The sequence below is a fragment of the Canis lupus genome, chromosome 8 (assembly GCF_011100685.1).
Source record: "Canis lupus familiaris isolate Mischka breed German Shepherd chromosome 8, alternate assembly UU_Cfam_GSD_1.0, whole genome shotgun sequence".
Classification (NCBI taxonomy): Eukaryota; Metazoa; Chordata; class Mammalia; order Carnivora; family Canidae; genus Canis; species Canis lupus.
In genome coordinates this window covers 65,573,195-65,593,820 of record NC_049229.1, presented here as the reverse complement: position 1 = coordinate 65,593,820, position 20,626 = coordinate 65,573,195, and the positions used below count along the sequence as shown (strand labels likewise).

Here is a 20,626-nt window from a genome sequence, read left to right as displayed (position 1 = left end):
TGCTCAGGGGAGAGTCTATTTCTCCCTCTCCCTCTGCCCCTCCTCCCACTCATATGCATGCTGTCTCCTTCTCAAATTAAATCTTTAAAAAAAGAAAAGAAAAAGGAAGAAAAGAAAAAAGACAATCCTACAAAGCATTCCATTAAAATGTTTCAAGGTACAGGACAACTCAACATTTCCCTCCCAAAGTAACTAAAAATTCCTTGAAAATCTTGATGGTTCATTAGCACAATCTCTGATAAACAGCTCAATCGAGATGAGATGCACAAAAATTTTCTAATTCAAGTATCTCTACATGATTTGTTTACAGTTTAAGTTGACATCAAAATTTTTACTCTGGAAAATAACAGTTTTGTGATGTTCAGCAAGTGGAGTTACCACCCTCCAAATCACATCCTAAAAAATCTGTGTTTCTGTTGTCACAGCTACTAAGGGTTACTACTTGCTGGGACACTAAATATTCTTTGGTGTTTCTCATGATAAAGAATTGTGCCACATTCCACTTAATATTCCTAAAAATGAAAATCCTACTTATCAATTATTGGAACCAAGAAATCAACTCGATTTTCTATAAGAAAGAGTATTTTTCACCTGAATTTTCCAAGAAGGCAACTACCATGTGTCTCATTTACAGTTACCTTGTTTTAGTTGAAACTTTAACTGCTACTATATCATCAACTGCAAGGCTGCTGATGGTCATTCACAACAGACAGCTACCTGCACAGGAGCAGCTCCCAGATGTCACACTGTGAGGGATTCCACACACAGGTGCACCACCACCACCACCATCACCACCTCCCCCACCAACTACAGAAGTCAGGCCTTCTAGTCACTGGACGTGAGCATTTACATTCTCAAAGGCATACTCTTTTCCTTTTACTTCTTCTTCACACTTAGTATAGGACACTAACTTTTTAACAACTTGTACCACTTTCTGTCTCTCCTCTCAGGAGGTAAAAAAAATTGTTAATGTAAAAAAATTTGTTAATGTTAAATCCAAATGTTCTTAGGGGGAAACTTATTGGGGACAAGTGAAAATGACACACACTAAAAATGTTTTTAATGGGGAGAAAAGGAGAGATGTTCGAAAGAAAACAAGAGTCCCTAAAGAGGATGTATATTCGTAGTCTATGCATTTATGCATAGTCACCACTGCCTTGAAAAGTTGTGCATCTATAAATATAGGCTTAGCTTCTGTGAACTACACCCATTTGTTCTTTAAACTTCTATCTCAGTTATACCTCAGGGTATAGGTCAATCTGAAATGTAGCTCTAATCATCCTATTCTCTACCCATAAATCAATCAATACTTGAGTCTATATTTGACATAGAATAAAATTTCTTCACATCACCAAAAGCCTAGCTTTGTAAATATCTAAGGTTCACGATTATTGTGGCAGTCAGCAGTCAGACACAAATTCACTTTTTTACACAATCAAATACTCAGGTGGTTTCTAATTTCATAAATAATTGTGACCAAATTTAAAATGGTCCTACTTAACTTTAAATTTATAAAACAAAAAATCATATGTATTAGACATTACTAAAACTAGTAACTAATCCAAATTAAGATTATTTTGATAATCATCATTCAATACTCCCAAGTAAATTAACAGTTATTGCAAATATCACTATGGTACACATGAAGACAAATTCAAATATGCAAGTTACATGATCTGATCATCCAAGAAGAGGTATACCTGTATCTGTGAAAGACTGAATATCATAGGTGAGATCAACACTGAGATTTTCAGAGTTTTCTGTTTTTTTAAACACTAACCCAATCACCCACATCGTGCGAAATTCTTCCCTGCAAAGTAAGAAAAGTGTTACTAGTTTATCAAGATTTCATGAAAATGTTGTCAATGTGGTTAACAACCTGACGTATGTGGAAAAACTTGGAATCCAAGTGTATAAGCAAACTAAGTAGAGTTCTAAACTTAAACTCCATCAAAACTCAAAGTCCTCCACCATACATGTCCTTCATATTCCTATTACTATATAAACAAGGTACTGACAACCACTGTTAATGATCTCAAAGTACCAAAGGCACAATAAAAATCATGTTCAAACTAACAAGGGAAAAGAAGTAATACATTTTAGAAAGATCTGAAACAAAAAAAAGATTATTCTAGATAAAAAATTTTAACTAGAATGTAATATATACTCCTTAAAATTTAAAAACTCAATCAAAAAGGTCCCATGAGGGGCGCCTGGGTGGCACAGTCAGTTGAGCATCCAACTTACAGTTTCAGCTCAGGGTGTGATATTCATGGGTTGTGAGAGAGCTCCATGTTGGGTCTACACTCAGCATGGAGTCTGCTTGGGCTTCTCTCTCTCCCTCTCTGTTCCTTTTCCACCCAACCCCTGCCCACGCATGCATGCTCTCTCTCTCTAAAATAAATAAATATTTTTTTAAGAAAAGAAAAAGGAAAAAGATGACATGAGCAGCAATTTGACTACAAGCATAATAACAGAAACCAGGGTGATTCAGCTACTTTTGAACATTTAATAATCTAACTGAATGGATCAGTCTTCTAATAATTATGACTGCAGCAACAAAAAATTATAAAAAGCTCAAATAACAACTCTTTTACAGGACTGCAAAAGGAAATAACCTCTATCAACAATTCAGAGTAATGGCTATACACCAATGCAGCACAATATCAAATGATCAATTTACTTGTATTTTTCAATCTTTCTTTAATGATACATTTTTTTTTAAACAAGCTCATTACTAAAATTCCCCTCGCCATCCAAATGCAAATGAAGTATAGGCAAAGTAGAATCTCAGGTAAATAATTCAGTAACAACTGAACCAGAAATCGATCTATAAAAGACCCTTAAAAGAATAAGGTAAGCCTTTTATTAACATCTCTTCCCAATGTTCCAGAATCTATCACAAATCAGATTTTTGCAAGTTCAATTGAAAGCATGTTCTCTCTTTAAAAAAAAATTAAGATGAGGGATCCCTGGGTGGCGCAGCGGTTTGGCGCCTGCCTTTGGCCCAGGGCGCGATCCTGGAGACCCGGGATTGAGTCCCACATCGGGCTCCTGGTGCGTGGAGCCTGCTTCTCCCTCTGCCTATGTCTCTGCCTCCCTCTCTTTCTCTCTATCATAAATAAATAAAAAAAAAAAAATTAAGATGAAAAGCAAGACATATTTGGATAGTAGCTACTCTAATAACCACTGTATAGTATGGGTGAGAAGAAAAAAATTTTAAGAAATGCTAAAAGGCAGATCTGCAGAATTTGAACTCTAATTAATCATCCTTAGATTAGTATCAGAGAAAACTATTTCAGTGTTGATTTTTCTCAAGAAATACTTCTCTTTAATGTTTCTCATCAGGAAAACCTAACCCACTAATATTAAATAGGTTTTGTGTCATATGTGATCAATAGAATGGTGACTCTAGTTACTAAAAAATTGACTATAGAAAGCTTCTATGAGTAAAAGAAAGGAGAGAAGGAAACTAGATTAAATTAGAAGATTGCTTACTTGTCAGGATTTTCTTTGGGTGCTGGAAATGACTGGGGATTCACATGAGCCAGTGTAATAAATTCATTCTTCTCCAAACTTCCAACCAGGATTCGGATTTTTGACTCCACCAAGCCCACCCTGAACAAATGTCACTTAGTATTAATGAAAATTCTGGTTAATTCAAAAAATAAAATGCACAAAGTCAAATATGTTTATGCAAAGCAGTAATATGAAGATCATACTTAAACACGTGTGAGGGCAGTTCAACCATCTGAATTCCCATAGATAAAACCAGTCTTAGGCTCTAAACAAAAATGCTGAAGCAAAAACTGAGGAAGGATAATCAAGTAGCACTTCAAACTAGGAAGGTTACAAAAGACATCCCCACAATGATTTAAAGGAAAAAAAGCAGTAGGCTAAAACAAAGCACTTTAAATATACAGTTAACAATACATGGATATCCGTAAGGGAAACAAAAAACAAAGTTGTATATGAATCCCCAAATTCCTACACTTCCATTACAAATGGTAAAGTTCCATTTATGAATAAAACCAGACTGGATGGGAGGACAAACTTTCTCCCATCTCCTACTGCGTTCTGCAGCTATCTGATTGGATTTTGGCTTATTTTCTCTGTAAAGTCTAATCTTATACTCACCATTCTAGGCGTTGTTTTTCTGTTGGTGCACTTGCTAGAAGTACAATATAATGCCTTTGGAGATAAAGACAACATGCTATTTATTTTATTTAACTGCTTTGTGCTGGATATTAACACCATAATGTAATAGCTTTGTGACAGTTACAGATCAGCAACATTTTAGCAAGGGGGACTGCAAGCTCAAGATGTACATAAAATCATAAAAGCTAAATTCCACAAGTTTCTAACTACTGGTGAGTTTAATTCTTCTGAAAAAGAGTGATTTTATAAAAATTATTCCAAAATAACTTAATCCAAGAACAATGAATAAACATTAATTGATAGTTTGGTCCAAAAACTCCAGTGGAGTGCTTTAGATCTATAAGCTGTTCACTAAAATATATTCTATTAAAACAAAGTTGTTTTAATAGAAATAATGCACCAAGGCTTTAGCACAGAAACAGGATCACTAATTATACATATTACAACAGTAAGCTAAAAAAATAGTTCAAACACATCATGCTTTTTAACTCAAATTAATAGGCATCAAAAATTAAAACTGAATATTGAAGGTAGGCCTAATGATTTTTCTCAAGTAACAGTATAAATTTCTATAAAAAAAAGCAGATATCACTAATGTGAGAGCAAAGAAGAAATCTGATTTTCATGTGGAATCCAATTCCATTAAATTAGAGAAAAGGCAAATTTTATTTCACAAAATGCCATTATAACTATTTTAAGTCTTTTTAAAACAAACTAAAAGTATAATTCATGTTATTTTATATTTAAGAAGTTCAGTCCAATATACTCTTCTACAGAACCCATTTTAGAGGTGCTGCAAGCCAAACTTCTCACCAGAAACTACCTCACAAACGGCAAACTGAGATCACCTAAACACGGACACTAGTCTGAAAAACCAGAGTATGATGAGAATTTTTAAATTGGTTTACTCTTTTTTAAAAAGCCTGAAACTCTTATCTTTCATATCTTATAAATGAGGGTTTGGACTAAAACCAAATGTCTGACCTAGGCAAGAGAGAGAGAAATAGAGAGAGAGAGAGAGAGAGAGAGAGAGAGAAGACAATTCGGGAAGGGACAATGGAAATTTGGCAAATTAAGGCATTTTTTAACCATTCTTCCTTAAAATATTCCATTTGATTACTTACTTATGCTCATAAAGCATTTGAAAAATGGTTATGAGTCTTCATAGCTATATAACCTAGGTATGAGACTTGTATGTACCATCTGAACACAGGACAATGCCACTTACTGGTAGCGGGATAAATGAAGCTCAAATGAGCTTAACTTCAAGTACTTATCAACTTAAGGTAACAGATAATACGTATAAACATGAAAACATGTAGACAGATATGTGAATATGCAGCTCAAATCCATACAGACCAATACTTCCTTTACCACCAGTTTAAATTTGTTCAGCATTATTTGGATCGAACCAAATATACAGAACAAACACAGATGGCTCAAATAAATAAAAGTTACAAAAAAGCACTAAAAGCTCATGCATTTTACACACACATAAACCCACTCTCAGAGCCCTCAAATGCTCTTAAATGCATCCAAATCCTAACAAGCTCAGTATTCTGATTTCCAGTCCCTGGGAGATTGGAAATGGGCAGCCGATGGGGGAGGGAAGGAAAGGAAGATGGAGGAAGAGTTCTCTGACAGAAGTGCAACAAGTTACAACAGGAGACAACAAACTGTAAAAAGCAGGCATGTACACAAAAACAAAAAAAGCAAAGTTGTCTGTGTTCCCCTAGTAAAGGAACAAAACAATCTGTCTCTAAACTACTCTTTTATCACACTATTAAAATGGATGTTCTTAATTACCACTCAGTCTTCAACAAATGATGCACAACATTCTCTCTTCACAAAGGCAAAACATACAATCCATTTGAATATAATTTTGTTGGCAATTCAGTTTAAAGTTTTGAAGTCAAAGAGTTCAACTTTGGTTCTTACTGAAATGAGGGGAACTAGGGGGGTGTGGTAATCTACTCTGTAGTTATGTCCTTTACTCAGCCACATTTAAGCAAATTTGAAGTAGGAGATATAAAATGCAATAAGTAAGTTTAACAGAAATAACCTGTCATTAGGAATCCATTTATAAAACAAAGACTCATCCAGCTAAGAAACTGAAACCAAATCCCACCTGAGTTTGTTAAGTTTTAAGAACCAGAACTTGTATTCAATTCCTAAGATTCCTATCATAGAAGAGAGGCACCAAGTACTTCTAAATTTAGACTCCATGTATTTGTATAGCTGTCCCAAAGAATGTGATCCCCAATTTCCAACTATCATCACCATTTGCTTAAGATGCTCAAATGCCTTAAGGAGACACTTTGAAATGTTAATGTAATAGTCATTAACTTTTCACCAAACTTAAAGATTTTCAGTTTCTAATAAAAAGCTTTTGCTATAAAAATGTATCCCAAATGAATTAAAACCTATTTAAAAATTCCTAAGAACAATTTAGTTGCTTTTATTACCTAATAACTGCTTATCCCCCAAAAAAGTATGTAAGTAGGTTTCCTGGCCATTTCATCACATTAATATTTTTCCCGGGTAGATAGAATATAGCTTAGATATGTGAATGGAAAAATGTAATTATCTTAGAGAAAACTCCTTATAATTCCATCTTTGCAAAACCTGGGACCAAGTTCAGTATTTTAAGTTTTTAAGACATTTTAAGGCTAAATTATTCTTTCACACCTACTCCTTGAAATTATAAGAGAACATGCGGGCCTCTTGCCACTATTACCTTTCCTTCCTTTTTTCCTAGTAAAATGGAATACCTGAAACAAGTATTCACATTTCCTAGGTCAATGATGACTTATTTTATTGCTACGTGTCAACTCGAATTACCTTAAAGGAAAAACATGAAAAATATCTTTAGTTATTAAAAACTGTACAAAGCACCGTTAATGCCTTTTTCTCAAGAACACTGAGATCTTCTCAAGATACTTTTCTGCTTTTTAAGACAAATGAAATTTCTCCTTTCCAAGAATGACACGCGGGCATATTACAACTTAAAATCCAATACATAACAAATGACACTACTTTCAGGATGTACTTCAAATAAGGCTTAACCAACTTTCACTCAAGAGAAAACTAAGAATTTCAATTCAGTTGTACAGCCAATTTGGGGGATATCATATGAAATGCTAAAAGAAAAATTCAAATCTGTGACTACCTCTACATTCTATTAATAATAAGCCCTAGATATTATAAAGAGGAAATTTTTTGGAGAAGTTAAAAATATAAATAAGATTTGGTATAGATAAATCTAGCCCATGACTATCACATTTTCAAATCTGTTTTTCTCAAGACTCACAGATAAAACTTAAAATTTTTCCTATACAATCTCTGCTATTTGTTGCTACTTCCTCATCCTTATTCATGCCTGAAGTTGTTTTTGATCATCTAAAATGATTTGTTTCAAGAGAATTCAGTAAAGAGAATAATCTATCATCTTTTACTCAGTCCACTGAAGACCTTTTAGGTACTGTTTGGCATAAAGATAGCTTAAAACTTCTAAAAGAAGATTAAGCAAGCTTTGAAAAAAAAACCCTTCAAAGTTCTAGTAATGCAAATTTATTTGAATAGATGACACTATCAAGGTTTCTATTTCAACGATTAATCTTTCTTCAAGTGAAGGAAGCCACTTAAGTACTTTCAAGACTTCATTCTACCCAGCTCTTAGTCCTATGAGGAAGTGAGACAGGAAAAAGAAAAACTAGCTTAGTCTTTGATTCTCAGGGATTAAAAGATGCTATTTTTCTACAAAACCAGTTTCTTCCTTATGCTCCATACAAGCAATTATGTATTCTGATGTTGTAGTTTTTTAAAAAAATATCTTAATATATGTTTATTAGTTTAAATATCCAAAGGTACTTCCTCAACACTGGTTAAAATAAAAAACAATAAAAAAATTATCTGCCAAATGGAAAAGCACAACTTATGGGGAATAAGTAATAAACAAGAGCATTCAATGTTATGCTATTTAAATTTTTACTGACAACGCAGTGCTCCCAGAACACAACAATTAAGCTGGCTCCATATTGCTTTTTCATGCAAAAGATACAGAAACAAAACACAGAGACATCATGAAGGTCATCAGTCTTGTTTTTAATTGGGGAAATAGCATAAAGCAATCTTGCTTAGATTATTACAAAACACAATCCAACACAAGATCAAATGGTCAGGAAAGTTTCAAGCATTAAAGAAAAAAAAATTTAAGTGGGACTTTGGCAGGTTTTCAGCTCAGGGCAAATAAAAGTGCAAGTCCATTTTTTTTTTAAAGTAAGATTTATTATAACTTACAATTTTCATCAAGATCAACACAATCAGGCTTTAACCTGTACTAAGGTATTAAATCATTATATTAAAACCATTAGTAAAAAATATTACACCCACTTAGATTCCAAGAAAATTATTTGTAGAAATATCTGAAGGGGCTTTATTAACATTAAGGGAAAACAGTAGGCCAATAGTGTGCTAGAACTACTGTAAACACTTCACTGACTGTTGAATAAAATGTTGACATTTTATTAGCTCTGCCTATGGTTATATATAGAATCTCAATGGTAAGTTTCCAGAACTGGCTGAAAATACTTAGTTTCCTAAGAGAGAACAATACTACATACAGACTTTAACTGCTCACTCCTTTGCCAAGGCATACGGATTGAGAGTTCTTGTGATGACTTAGGACGCCCACAGAACTGACACTGCTACAAACATAGTTTGGTTATACCGGGGAAGCAAACTATAGAGGCTACACTTCACAAAGAAAAAATACAGGGTCTACTAAGAACAGTACACCCTCTGTGACAGGAAGGAAAATTCTACGGAAGATGTTTAAAGAAAAATTAAAAACTCCGTTAGTCTAGCAAGAAGAGATGTCACATATGCTACCATTAAACCATTAATTTAAGAGAGCAACATGTCTGACATGCCTTAAAATACATACTTGTACTTTTGAAAGAAGTTTGGAGCTTCAAAAAGTTTGGACCACTCTGCCTTACTCAGCAAAATTTCATCTGTGATAGCAAGACCTAAATTAAAAACATATTAAAATGTTGGCATGCTTCAGTCTAACAATCTAGAATTTTAAAGATCTTAAACATACCACATGCAGTCACTATAATCCTAGAATCATAATTTTAACATAGCAATTTCATGACTTTGGAGCACAGAGATTTTCACATACATACACACTTTTCAAAAAGCTGGAGGATTTTTTGAGAGCCAGGTTTCTGGTAAATTACCATTACTCTAAATGCCTTGCTCACTGGATGACTCTCTCCAAAAACTGAAGCACTGTAGTTAACCAAGAAAAAAAATTTCCCATAAGCTCTGATTCTTGCCTTTCTAAAACAAGCTTCCTAATATTTCTAAGCAACATTCTCCTACGGAGAGCCTCTTCAGACTACAGAAAACAATTTTACACTTCTGAATTTGAAGTTGGTAGTGGTACAGCTAATTCTGTTTTCTTGACTATTATCAATCAAACAATCCTCTTTCAGCTACTTCCCTCAAAGACCATTTTTGGCAATGAAATTAGAAGAGTACTACTGGAATTCAAAAGTTTAACGGTTCCTCCAAAATAATAGGCACTTTGGCCCCAATCCTGCTCAAAGCTCTTTCCAAGCATATAGCTTGCTAAAAGCACCTCTCATGTCACCCAGTGGAGACAAACTGATAGCATTTTAAAATTTAACATGGCAACCGTATGGCACTAAAGCAGCCCAGCAAGAGCCAGCTAAGGGGATAGCTTTAAATTGGTTAATTTTCCAGTATATAATCAAAAATAATTTGCCTCAAAGGAACTATAAAATGAGTTTTTCAAGTCAGTTCTCAAATATATACTGTAATCAATCCCAACACCCACTTGAGTGAATGCTTTCTTCATTTTAAACTGCACAGCCAACTATGGGTCTACAGGTATGTAGATCCTGCGTGTATAAAGGAGAGCAGAAGGATAAACACTTACCTTGTTTAAACTCCTCAACCATGACCATCCGTGTTGAAACGGACACATTGTACGTGGAGTTCTGTTGTGGGTATGCTGGTGTAATTATAGGCATAAGATGGTACCTATCACTGGGGTTTACCTACATACAACAACAGCCAATCAGTTTCTTCAAGTACATATGCAACAGATACTTGGACTTTTTACCCCTTGTTAAACTGAACCAATGATTAAATTTTAGTTCATTCATAGCTGGGAGTTGAGAAAGAAAAACCATGTAAGGAGACAGTTTTTATAGGAATTCTTCATAGAATCAGAGATTTGGTCTAAACTAAAGATTTGCTTTGAGCATTTGGGCATGACTATTTTGGCAAGCTTACTAGAAAATAGTGTGCCTGTCAAGCAAAAAAGGTTCTAGTTGGGCATCTGTTGATGTTCAGTTTTTCTTTTTTCAACAGAAATGGGGATGCACACACAATTACACTTTTCAGAAATGTCATACTAAATAGTGTTCTGTGCAAAACAAATTTTAAACAAGATGGAAACATGGTTTTTAATATACCATTAACCTATTGGAAGTATAAGCTTCTTGACACATGCTGAGGCTATATTATCCATGTTGCTATCATTTTAGGAAAAAATGGAATGACTGAATAACTTAATCTTACTCTGTATACTAATGGTTAGTGACATATTTCCATGAAGGGAACTGTAAATTCACATTCCTCCAAAATTAAATGCCTGAGGTTTGGAAAACTTGAAAATAGCTTGATGTAATTAACAGACTTAAAAACTGACATTATTTTCGATGTTGTCATAAGATAGCAAATTAATGTAGAAAAATAGACCTTTATAGACCTAAAAGCCTTATTGGAACCTATATTTCTTTTATCAATTAATAAAGTGCATGTTGTTAACACTTAAACTGAGTAAGCAGTAAAGGTCATAACTTCCCAAAAAGCAGAACAGAAGCTCTTCTTTTATCCCAACCAGGTTTTTGTAATCTGAAATATCCAAACCAATTTTTACAATTACATCATAGTAATCAGAGTGATATTGCTTAGAAGTTATCTGCCACATGTAAACATTAAACAGTTTTCCTACTACAACCCAATTTTAACAGAATATTTAGATCAAATAAAAAAATACAGGGATTTTGAGTATCCTTTTATTTTTTTTTTTTTAAGCACAAATGCCCACACAACTTTGACTTACAAGGTAGTTCTATATAGAATTAAAATGTTAGTGAACTTGATATTATAAACTATGTACAATTAAATGGAGTTTACAGGGTACATAATTATGCTTCTCACATCAGAGGACAATTATAGTCGAGGTTATCTAAAAGAAAGTGTAATACGGACATGTCTACTCATACATAAAAGGATGGAAGTCTCCCTGAAGATTATGCAGATGATTTTTACTTGTTATTGCACAGTGCGAATTTGTAGGGGAAAAAATAATACACTAACCCTTGGGTCCCATACAGGCAAATTAAGATTGCATTCTTCAGGCTGTTTCAATAGCACTGGATTTGGCCATTCCCTGTTTAAAAAGATTGTAGCACTTGATAAGACTATTGGATATTACCAACTAAACGTATTTTGTTAAACATACAGCATTTGTGAATGTGATCCTTCTTCATTCATTTTGCCCTCTTGATATATATAAATCTTTTATTCCTATCTTTTGAGGTTAAGACTACTCAAGACTCTAACTATGAAATTAACTTAAACCATTTGGTAGCTTTCTCAGGCTGGTAAGTCAAACATCTTCTCTGCCTCTGAAGAACTGATAAAGCACTATTTAAGTAAAAAAAAAGTACTATCCCAAGACATCTGATGTGTTCACCTCAACCTTCCAACAAAATAAATTTCTCTTAAAAAACAAAAGTCCAATCCTTATACTAGCTATTTCCAAAGACAATTGAGGGTGAAAAAGTTAACTCATTTAAGCAGAAGAATAGGAGTAATTACAGAATTTGATTTAGGAAAATTTTATCTCATGACTTAAAGGTCCTAACATGGGTATGTGTGATGAAACTTTGTGATGTGAATACATTGTTTTCAAGACGCGATCTAGGATGTAGCTACCTCAGTCCTTTATGGAAGAGATCAAAAGCTGGAAAATATTTGCCATCCTTAGTATAGAGCTTAAGTTCTTAGAAATATTATTTTCTATGTATGTGTAGCATTACAGAAATTCTGACATTCTTTAGTCAATCTCACCAAAACTGATCATGTATGATTAAGTGCTATCCTGCAAATAACAGCATGTGTACTGAAAAATGTGGCACAGTTCTAAATTATAAAATTTCCAACTTAAATTTGTATTAAAAAACTAAAAAAGAACTATTTTTGCAGAGGGAGAAGGTACAAGGTTGGCAGGTATAGAGTGGGAAGACAAATCTCGAAGATCAATTTAATTAAAAATAAAAAAAAAACCTAACCTTTTAACCAAGGCAACTAATATGAATTGGAAATAATTCATCTTACTTTTCTTAAAGGAAATAATTGACAAATATGAGTATGCTGAAATGAGGAAGCTTAAAAAAAAAAAAGCTCTTCTGGGTTAATGACTAATCTCAAAAGGAGGACACTCTGCTATTTTTTTTTACACATCTGTAGTTCTTCTTAAAAGTTTTTTATACATACAAGTACATTTTTAATATTTTACCAAAGATAAATGGGCAGCTGAAAGCAAAAAAAAAAAAAAAAAAAAAAAAAACAAAAACAATTCCAAGAAACTAATGACCTATAGATTTAGAAAAATCCAAAGAGTAAAAGAAGTGGTATATGTAAGTTTTATCCACCTTCCTGAAACTGGTATCAATTCACTGGATTTTAGCAGAAATGACAGCTAAAATTCAGGGTTTATTTAGAGGATAAGGAAGCACAAAAAAGCACCTGCCTTACTATCCTGGGAAAAGGGAAGGGAAAGGAAAGGAATTCAGGTTTGCCATTTTATACACATGATCTCCCCAAGGCTACCTAAATGGCTACATCATGAACTAAAATTTGAATCTGAAACCAGCTGCAGAAATGTCATAGAAATAAGACTAAACTTCAGTGTCTACAATCAATTTTATTTTAATATAATCTAAACACATACCATTTAGAAAATACCAAGAAAAATTTATGTACAAGAGTTGATGCTATTGCATTTGGATAAAGCTGGCAAGTTCTTGCTACTAGCATAGCCCAGGAAACACCACCGAGGAAACCTAATATATTGGAATAGATGTTGTGGCCTGTTGATAAGGGAAAAGCAAAAAGAAGAGTTAGTGCTGAACAAAAGTTGAAACATTTTTAATAAGCTAGCCAACAAATTCTGAACTCACGTTTGGCCCACAGTTTGATAGCTCTCAGAGTTAACCTGAAGTTGTCAATGTTTGGTACTAGATGTAAAATTTCATCGGTTACCCTGCAACCTGATTAACAGGGAGTGGAAAAAACAGAACATTAAATCATCAAAGTTTAATAATGTTTTTCTTCAATTTTCTAAGATTGATGTCAAACTCAAAAACTTATTTCATAGAAACAGTAATATTAATTCAATAAAAAAGGCAAATAAAACTCTTATCTCCTATCACACGCATTACTATAAACCAAAGAATCTGTAATCTGCCTAATCTCATCTCATCATGTAATTAAGACTTCTTCCAGTCCAGACACATTGACAATGGTTTAATCCACTTAAGTTTGCAAGAATTGTTCTTTGAGAGCATGGCAACAGCAAAGTAAATATGAAGGTGTTCAAAAGTAACCCCTTTAAACACAACAGTTGAAAAGGTTACAAAGAATATCATGACCACAGGGTAATGCAGTGAAACCTAATAAAGCACCTAATAAAGCATAAATGTCTTTAAATGTCCCAGAAACAAAAGAAATAACAGTGCAAGATACTAGTAAGATAAATTACCACATACTCCTCTGCAGTCTATTAAGTAAAGCATATTTTATTTAACTCACTATTAGTAAACAGCATGGCTATAAAAGGTTCCATAATCTATTTCATATTTGACAAAAACTGCTACTATGCAAATGGAAGTGGGTTTTATTTTTAACATACCGTTAAGACTTCTTATGCATCTTATATCTAAATTCTTAAGCAGACTATCGTCTCGTAAGTCCAAGTCTTCTGGAATCGTCTGCAGTGCTAATCTTGCAAACAAAATATCAATCTAAAACAAAAAGAGAAGTTAATATTCCATATCCATCAAACTATTTTAAGGCATTTCTTTAACAAAGAAAATACTTAATACTCTTTTAAGCCAGGATCTTCTCATCAACTACAAACATGACAATGCCTCCAGAACTCCAAAGTCCATTAATTCATATCATAGGTATTTTAGTCAGATGTCAAAACATGGAACTATTCAAGAGAACTTGAATACTTACTTATCACTTTAATTATGCTTACTAATTTTGATTTACTAAGTTTATTAATGTATCTACTGGCTATACTAAATTTATTAATGCATCTACTGCAAGACTATTTAAAATTAACTGTTTAGTCCTCCATCTATATAAACTGGAATTGATTATATATTAAAGGTGCCCCAACTATAAGGCCAACATTCTTATATTTAGCCCAAATATACCTCCCAGGAAAAAGGGGGCTCCTTATATTTAAGAACTTACATATCTATAACATTACAGTAGGTTTCCCCAACTTAGCTTTGACTAAATAGAAACAAAACAAAAAATAAACACTACAAATTCTGAAGGCTTATAGAATGCAACTGACCAAAATACCTCCCCTCACTTTTTTTAAGTGGGCTCCACGCCCATTACAGAGCCCAATGCAGGACCCAAACTCCTGACCAAGAGTCTGATGCTTAACCAGCTGAACCACACAGGCACCCCTCCTTTTTTTTTTTTTTTTTTCCCCAAGGAAAGGTGACAGTGTGAAGAAACTTAGCATGGATTTGGTCATTATTCCCGAGGGTAGGATTTCATGGTTCCAAAACTTTGGATGCTACCAGAAGTAAGCCTTCTACTTAGAAGATCACTTTAGAAGGCAGTATTTTAAAAGAGCTTATTGTGAAAACTCATTTAAACCTGCACCTACATAATAGGTGTACACTTTTATAAGAAAAACAGCTGTACACTTTTATAAGTAATTAACTTGTGGTATAGCATTAATGTTCCAATGAAACAGATTCCTAAGTCCAGTAGCTCCCCCAATTTAAACAGAAATAAAGATTATGTGCCTTCAAAAACTGGCAACTCAAAAAGCAAGTCGACAGAGATTGCCATTCCAAGTTAATATAAAATGCTTAAAATGTTCGAAGGTAAAGACATTCCCTAAGATAGTGTTATTTTATTTCAAGTAAACATCTGACTTTTCATCTGCATCCTGAAAAGTTCACACTTTTTTTTTTTTTTTTTGTGGATCTTCCACAAAAAAACAACCCCCTCTTCTTTGGTAATGTTCTTGTAGGGAAAGCAGGACATTGATACCTTACAGATTATTAAGTATATAAATATTTAATTTTATATTTATTTAAACATTGACAGCAAAATCTACCTGAACTTGACAAACCTTTACTAAGTTTAGCATTTTGTGTCTACTTAATTAAGGTTAATCATTCATATTCAACTTTTTAAGACAGATCTGGGCATCTTTATGCAACAATTATAGAAGTGGTCTTTTTTGCCTAACAGTGACATATTATTCTCCCAGTTTCCAAAATTTTATAATCTTCACTATCAGTGACTTTCCAGCACCATTATATATGACAGAAGTTATGTTAATAACTGAAGTTGCTTCACTGTCCTATCAGCTTTGTTCCAACTGCCTTCACTGTAAATGTAGAGAACAGCAGAAATAAATTCACCTCAAGAATCCGAACTCCTAAATCCTCCCCTATCAGAAAATACCTCAGCACACTAACAGGTCAGTTTCCTCTCAACTTCTTAAATACTTAATTTAAATGAAGTCAAGGCAAAGTTCCCTTTGTAAAAATATGTTGTTATTGCCTTAAGAAGACTAAAAGTATATCAATTTGTAAATGGAAAACCTACCAAATAAACCATTTTGTAGCAGCATTTCTTAGTTAATGTTTCATGGTCTATATGTTGGCTCTTAATTTCATGAGGCTCTTTGGGGTTTTTTTGTTTTTATTTTTGTTTTTTTGTTTTTTCCATGAGGCTCTTTGAAAAAAGACTAAAGGGCTTCTGGGTGGCTCAGTCAGATGATCCTCACTCTTGACCTCACGTCATGATCTCATGCTCATGGGCTCGAGCCTCACATTGGGTTCCAAACTCAGTGAGGAGTCTGAGATTCTCTCCCTCTGCCCCTGCCCCCAGCATGTCTCTCTCTAAAATAAATAAAATATCTTAAAAAAAAAATCCAACACTAAAAGTGTGGCACCTGGGTGGCTCAGGTGGTTAAACATCCAACTCTTGATTTTGGCCCAGGTCATGATCTCGGGGTCATGAGACCAAGCCCAGTGTGGAGCCTGCTTAGTATTCTCTCTCTCCCTTCCCCTTCCCTCTCTCTGAAAAAGTAAAACTAAAAGACTAGAACTGATATTCTACAAAGAATAGGGAGTCACTTCTATTGAAAAAAACTTAATTCTTTCTATCACATCAACTCACCAATTAAAATCATTTTTTAACCTACATCAATCAACATTACACATACCAAGAACTGTCTATTTGAATTATACCTTACCTCTATCCCATCAAAACACAGTTTGATAACTGGTACAAATGCCTCTTCAACAGCCTGTAAGAAAATTAAGTAAGTTCAGTGTCTCTGAAACTATAGATTAGACCTATACTAGTTTTAGTACTTCGAAGTGAATGAGACTTTTGAAATTGTTTAAACATAATTTAGCATAATGCCTGACATAGACTAGGTTCTCAGCAGCTGGCTGTAAGACTCTAGGCTCTTAAATCAGACAAATCTAGGTTCAAAACCTCAATTTCAGCCACTCAGATGTGATTGTGGCCACATTGCTTAATATTTATTTTGTTTGCCTAATTTCCTAACTCTGTGAGATGAAATTTATTTCAGGCTTGTAAAGAGTGAAATGCAAGCATATGTGTTAAGCACTTGAAAGGATCTGGTAAATTGCAAGAGTTCAATAAATGATGTCTATAGCATAAAATTCGCTGAATTTCACTAATTTTCATAATTCCTCCCCTTTCACCCCAAACATTTACGCACTCTTAAATCTTTTACTTCTTCCTGTAATTTCAACTTATCATAGAATGAGGTGAAAAAGTCACTTCGATCAACATGTCTTGGTGCAACACACAACGCATCAATATCGGCACCTAAAAAAAATTAAGCCCATCAACCACTAATTACTATTACAAGAAAATTATTTTGCATATTATGGCAGTACTTGATGTTGAGAATCTGTTAACATTATGCTGGTGAGCCTCTAAAAATGTGCCCTTCCCCTTAAAAAACATTACTGGTCAGTAGAGGAAAAACATGATCCTAATTGTTAAGCTATCTTTTTTCCTGCAGCATCCTATATTTGTAGTGGCCCAGGTGACCTGGGAGTCAAAGAAAGGGGACTCAGATGAGACTTTTATGTTAAAGTGAGGGAACTATTCAAGAATACACCCAACATCTTGATGTCATTGGTTATGACCATGTTCATTAGCAAACCAAATCAACCAAACAAAAACCGTTTTCTTCCACACATTATGTAAGTAGTGCTCACAGGCCTCTATCTGGCCCCTAAGTGGGACCTACAGAATAAACTCCAAAAAAGGATTACTGGCAAAAATCCAAAGAGGCAGACCATGGTAAGATATTTGTTACTAATTTAGTGCTTGAAAGGAGGCCAGCACTGAGTACACCTAGGGGGAACATGACAAAGATGACTTAAATCAATAACTGAGATCATAAAAGAATCAATGTGGAATCAGGTCAACACAGTCGTTTCCCTAGAAGACCCAAGAGCTAAGGCACTACTCTGAAGGCTGTATATTTAGCATGTACGTGAAAGGGAGAAAGGCATAGAGTGCACAGGATACATCAAGAATAAATGCACTAACTGCAGCTGGCACAGAGCAGTGGGACATGGGGAGAAGGAAGGATGCCAGAAAAAAGAGAACACTATCCTGGCAGAGCCTTTTAACATAGAAGCTGGTGGTTTATGGTCGAAGAATCCTAGTTCTGCCAAGAGATGGCTGGGAGAAACTGTTTAAGCCTACTGCCTCTCTTAAGTCTCACACATCTTTTTGTTACATTAGAATAAGAGAACTGAGTAATAAATAAGATAGTAATAAATAAGATAATAAAGACCAAAAGCTTCTTATCAGCTCAGTGCCCAGAAAGAATCCAGTAAATGTTCTCTGCCATGATAACATTTTCACCATGTATTTGCATAAAATAGTACAAGTGTAAGCCAGAAAATATGGACAGTGATCACCAACAGCTGCAGACACTGTCGTGGTTTGGTTTTTGCTCAACTATATTTTACAACTACTAAAAAAAACAAAAAAAAAACAAGGATGGGGAAAAGAAGATCCACAGGTCTTTAGAAAAAGCTTTCATTCACTTTTTCTGATTTCCAGACTTGATATTCTTCAGGGAGAGGAAATGATACAGAAAGTAGCCCTGTCCAAAAGAACTCTCCAATGGAGAAAAAAGTTCTCTCTCTGCACTCTGCAGCACAGTAGCCATTAGCTAACATTACTGATCGACACTGAAAACGTATCTACTTCTATTGAGGAACTGAATTTACTACTTAAATTAAAGTATAGCTGACATACAATGTTACATGAGCCTCAGGTGTAAAACACAGTGATTCCACAAGTCTATACATTATGCTCTGCTCACCACTCTAAGTGTAGTTACCACCTCTTACTATATAACATCCTTACAATACTATGGACTATATTTCCTATGCTGTACAGAACTGATGTTTAATTTACTTAATACCGTATTAGACAGTGAAGGTTTAGAAGGCATTTTTTTTTATCTTCTTAACCAATTTTAAGCTCCTTGAAGTACTCTACCTTCCATGCAAACCTAAGCTGTATGATACACCACAAGTAATTTAAATGAACGTGTCATTACGATTTTTAGGAACTAAAAAAAGTATTCCTCCAAAATAATTAAAACAGTATTTACCTTTTGTATGTACTCCTAATCTGTAAGATCCAAATGTAAAAATTTTTCCTCCAACATTTTCAATTACAGATTGCGGAAGATTCTGTTTAAACAAAATATGGGTATTTTGTCAGTGGAGCATAAAAGAAACTATTTCAAGTAGCATTGTATAATAATAATAAAAAAAAAAGAATTCAGTGCAAACTTATGAAAGGTAAACAAACTCCATAAGCTCTACCAAATACCAGGTCTTCATATATCAACCAACTTTGAAATTCAAGCAATTTCTAGTGACCCATACCATTTTAGAATTTTGCCGCATTCCTGGAAACTGCTATAAAAGAGGTCTAGTGTACGGGAGAACATGTGGTTCCATACAAGCAATGTTACAAGCAGATTTTATTCGTGACCAAGATGCTGCACATATCATGAATGTTAAAATATAACAAAAACATATTCTGATTGCTTAAAAAATTACATTAAGATTATACTGAATATTCCATACTACATTAGATGTAATTTTACCATATCAAAAGTGACTTTAAGGCCAATACTGCTACATAATAGTTTAGATTCCAAAAGGTTTTGGTGGGATGACTTCGAACCGAACTAAAACTTACTGATAGTGTCTTAGAGTACAAACACCAAAAAAAAGGAGAAAGGAAAGCATTTAAAAATCATCTTCCTGACCCTGGTACTACTGTAAAGTACTATGGTGAGTACTTAATGCCACTGGTGATTAGGATGATACCTGTCCAAACAAAAAACAATTTTAATGTGTGCTTGGTCAATGTTTCTCTTCACTTTCTAATTCCTCAGTAAAGTCTTATTCAGTATCAAAATACCAATCACTCCTCACCTCCCCCAAGTAACATAAATCAAAGTGTTACTTCATATTCCCAAAACCTTAAAAATAAATTGTAATGATTCAGGGACTCCTCTTGTTTTTTTAAGGGCCTATTTAATCATCACTTATAGAAAAAGGACCATATCTATATACATAAAAAACATCTGTCTTCCTACATTTAGAAATCTAAAAACCTCACTTACAAAGTTGGCCTGGTTATTTAAATTAAGACAATAAGATGTTGCTGAAATAGGCCTACACCGGGAGTTAAAAAGAAACAACCTGAAAACAATGATCTACAGACTTCTCTAGTAAAACAGTCTTTTGGATAAGCGTGCTCTAACAAACTATCCAATATAATAGCCACTACAGTATGAAATAAATGAGTAAATAAATAAAAATACACACACACACACACACACACCTATTATAGCTAGGCTGGCTGAGGAACGGATAGTAATTTTAGTTCAGTTAAGCTGAAATTAGCCACATGTTATTAATGGCTGTTGTATTAGACACTTTTAGACATTAGTATGTTTTACAGCCATCTCAACAACTGTAACCTATAAATTAAGATTCTTTAATTCAGG

General features: G+C 34.0%; 1 protein-coding gene across 6 annotated transcripts in view; it reads right to left on the bottom strand.

Annotated features, from left to right (window-relative positions):
• The window catches only part of PAPOLA (poly(A) polymerase alpha), a 58,082-nt gene that overhangs the window by 19,574 nt on the left and 17,882 nt on the right, over positions 1–20,626 (bottom strand). For all 6 annotated transcript variants that reach the window (XM_038545677.1, XM_038545679.1, XM_038545676.1 and 3 more), the window contains exons 4-15: positions 19,211–19,292; positions 17,285–17,394; positions 16,787–16,840; positions 14,177–14,288; positions 13,446–13,535; positions 13,217–13,355; positions 11,578–11,650; positions 10,127–10,247; positions 9,104–9,188; positions 4,138–4,191; positions 3,499–3,618; positions 1,701–1,810 (exon numbers count right to left, since the gene is read on the bottom strand). In XM_038545677.1, the coding sequence (XP_038401605.1) occupies positions 1,701–1,810; positions 3,499–3,618; positions 4,138–4,191; positions 9,104–9,188; positions 10,127–10,247; positions 11,578–11,650; positions 13,217–13,355; positions 13,446–13,535; positions 14,177–14,288; positions 16,787–16,840; positions 17,285–17,394; positions 19,211–19,292 (1,150 nt within the window). The remainder of the gene's footprint in view (positions 1–1,700; positions 1,811–3,498; positions 3,619–4,137; positions 4,192–9,103; positions 9,189–10,126; positions 10,248–11,577; positions 11,651–13,216; positions 13,356–13,445; positions 13,536–14,176; positions 14,289–16,786; positions 16,841–17,284; positions 17,395–19,210; positions 19,293–20,626) is intronic.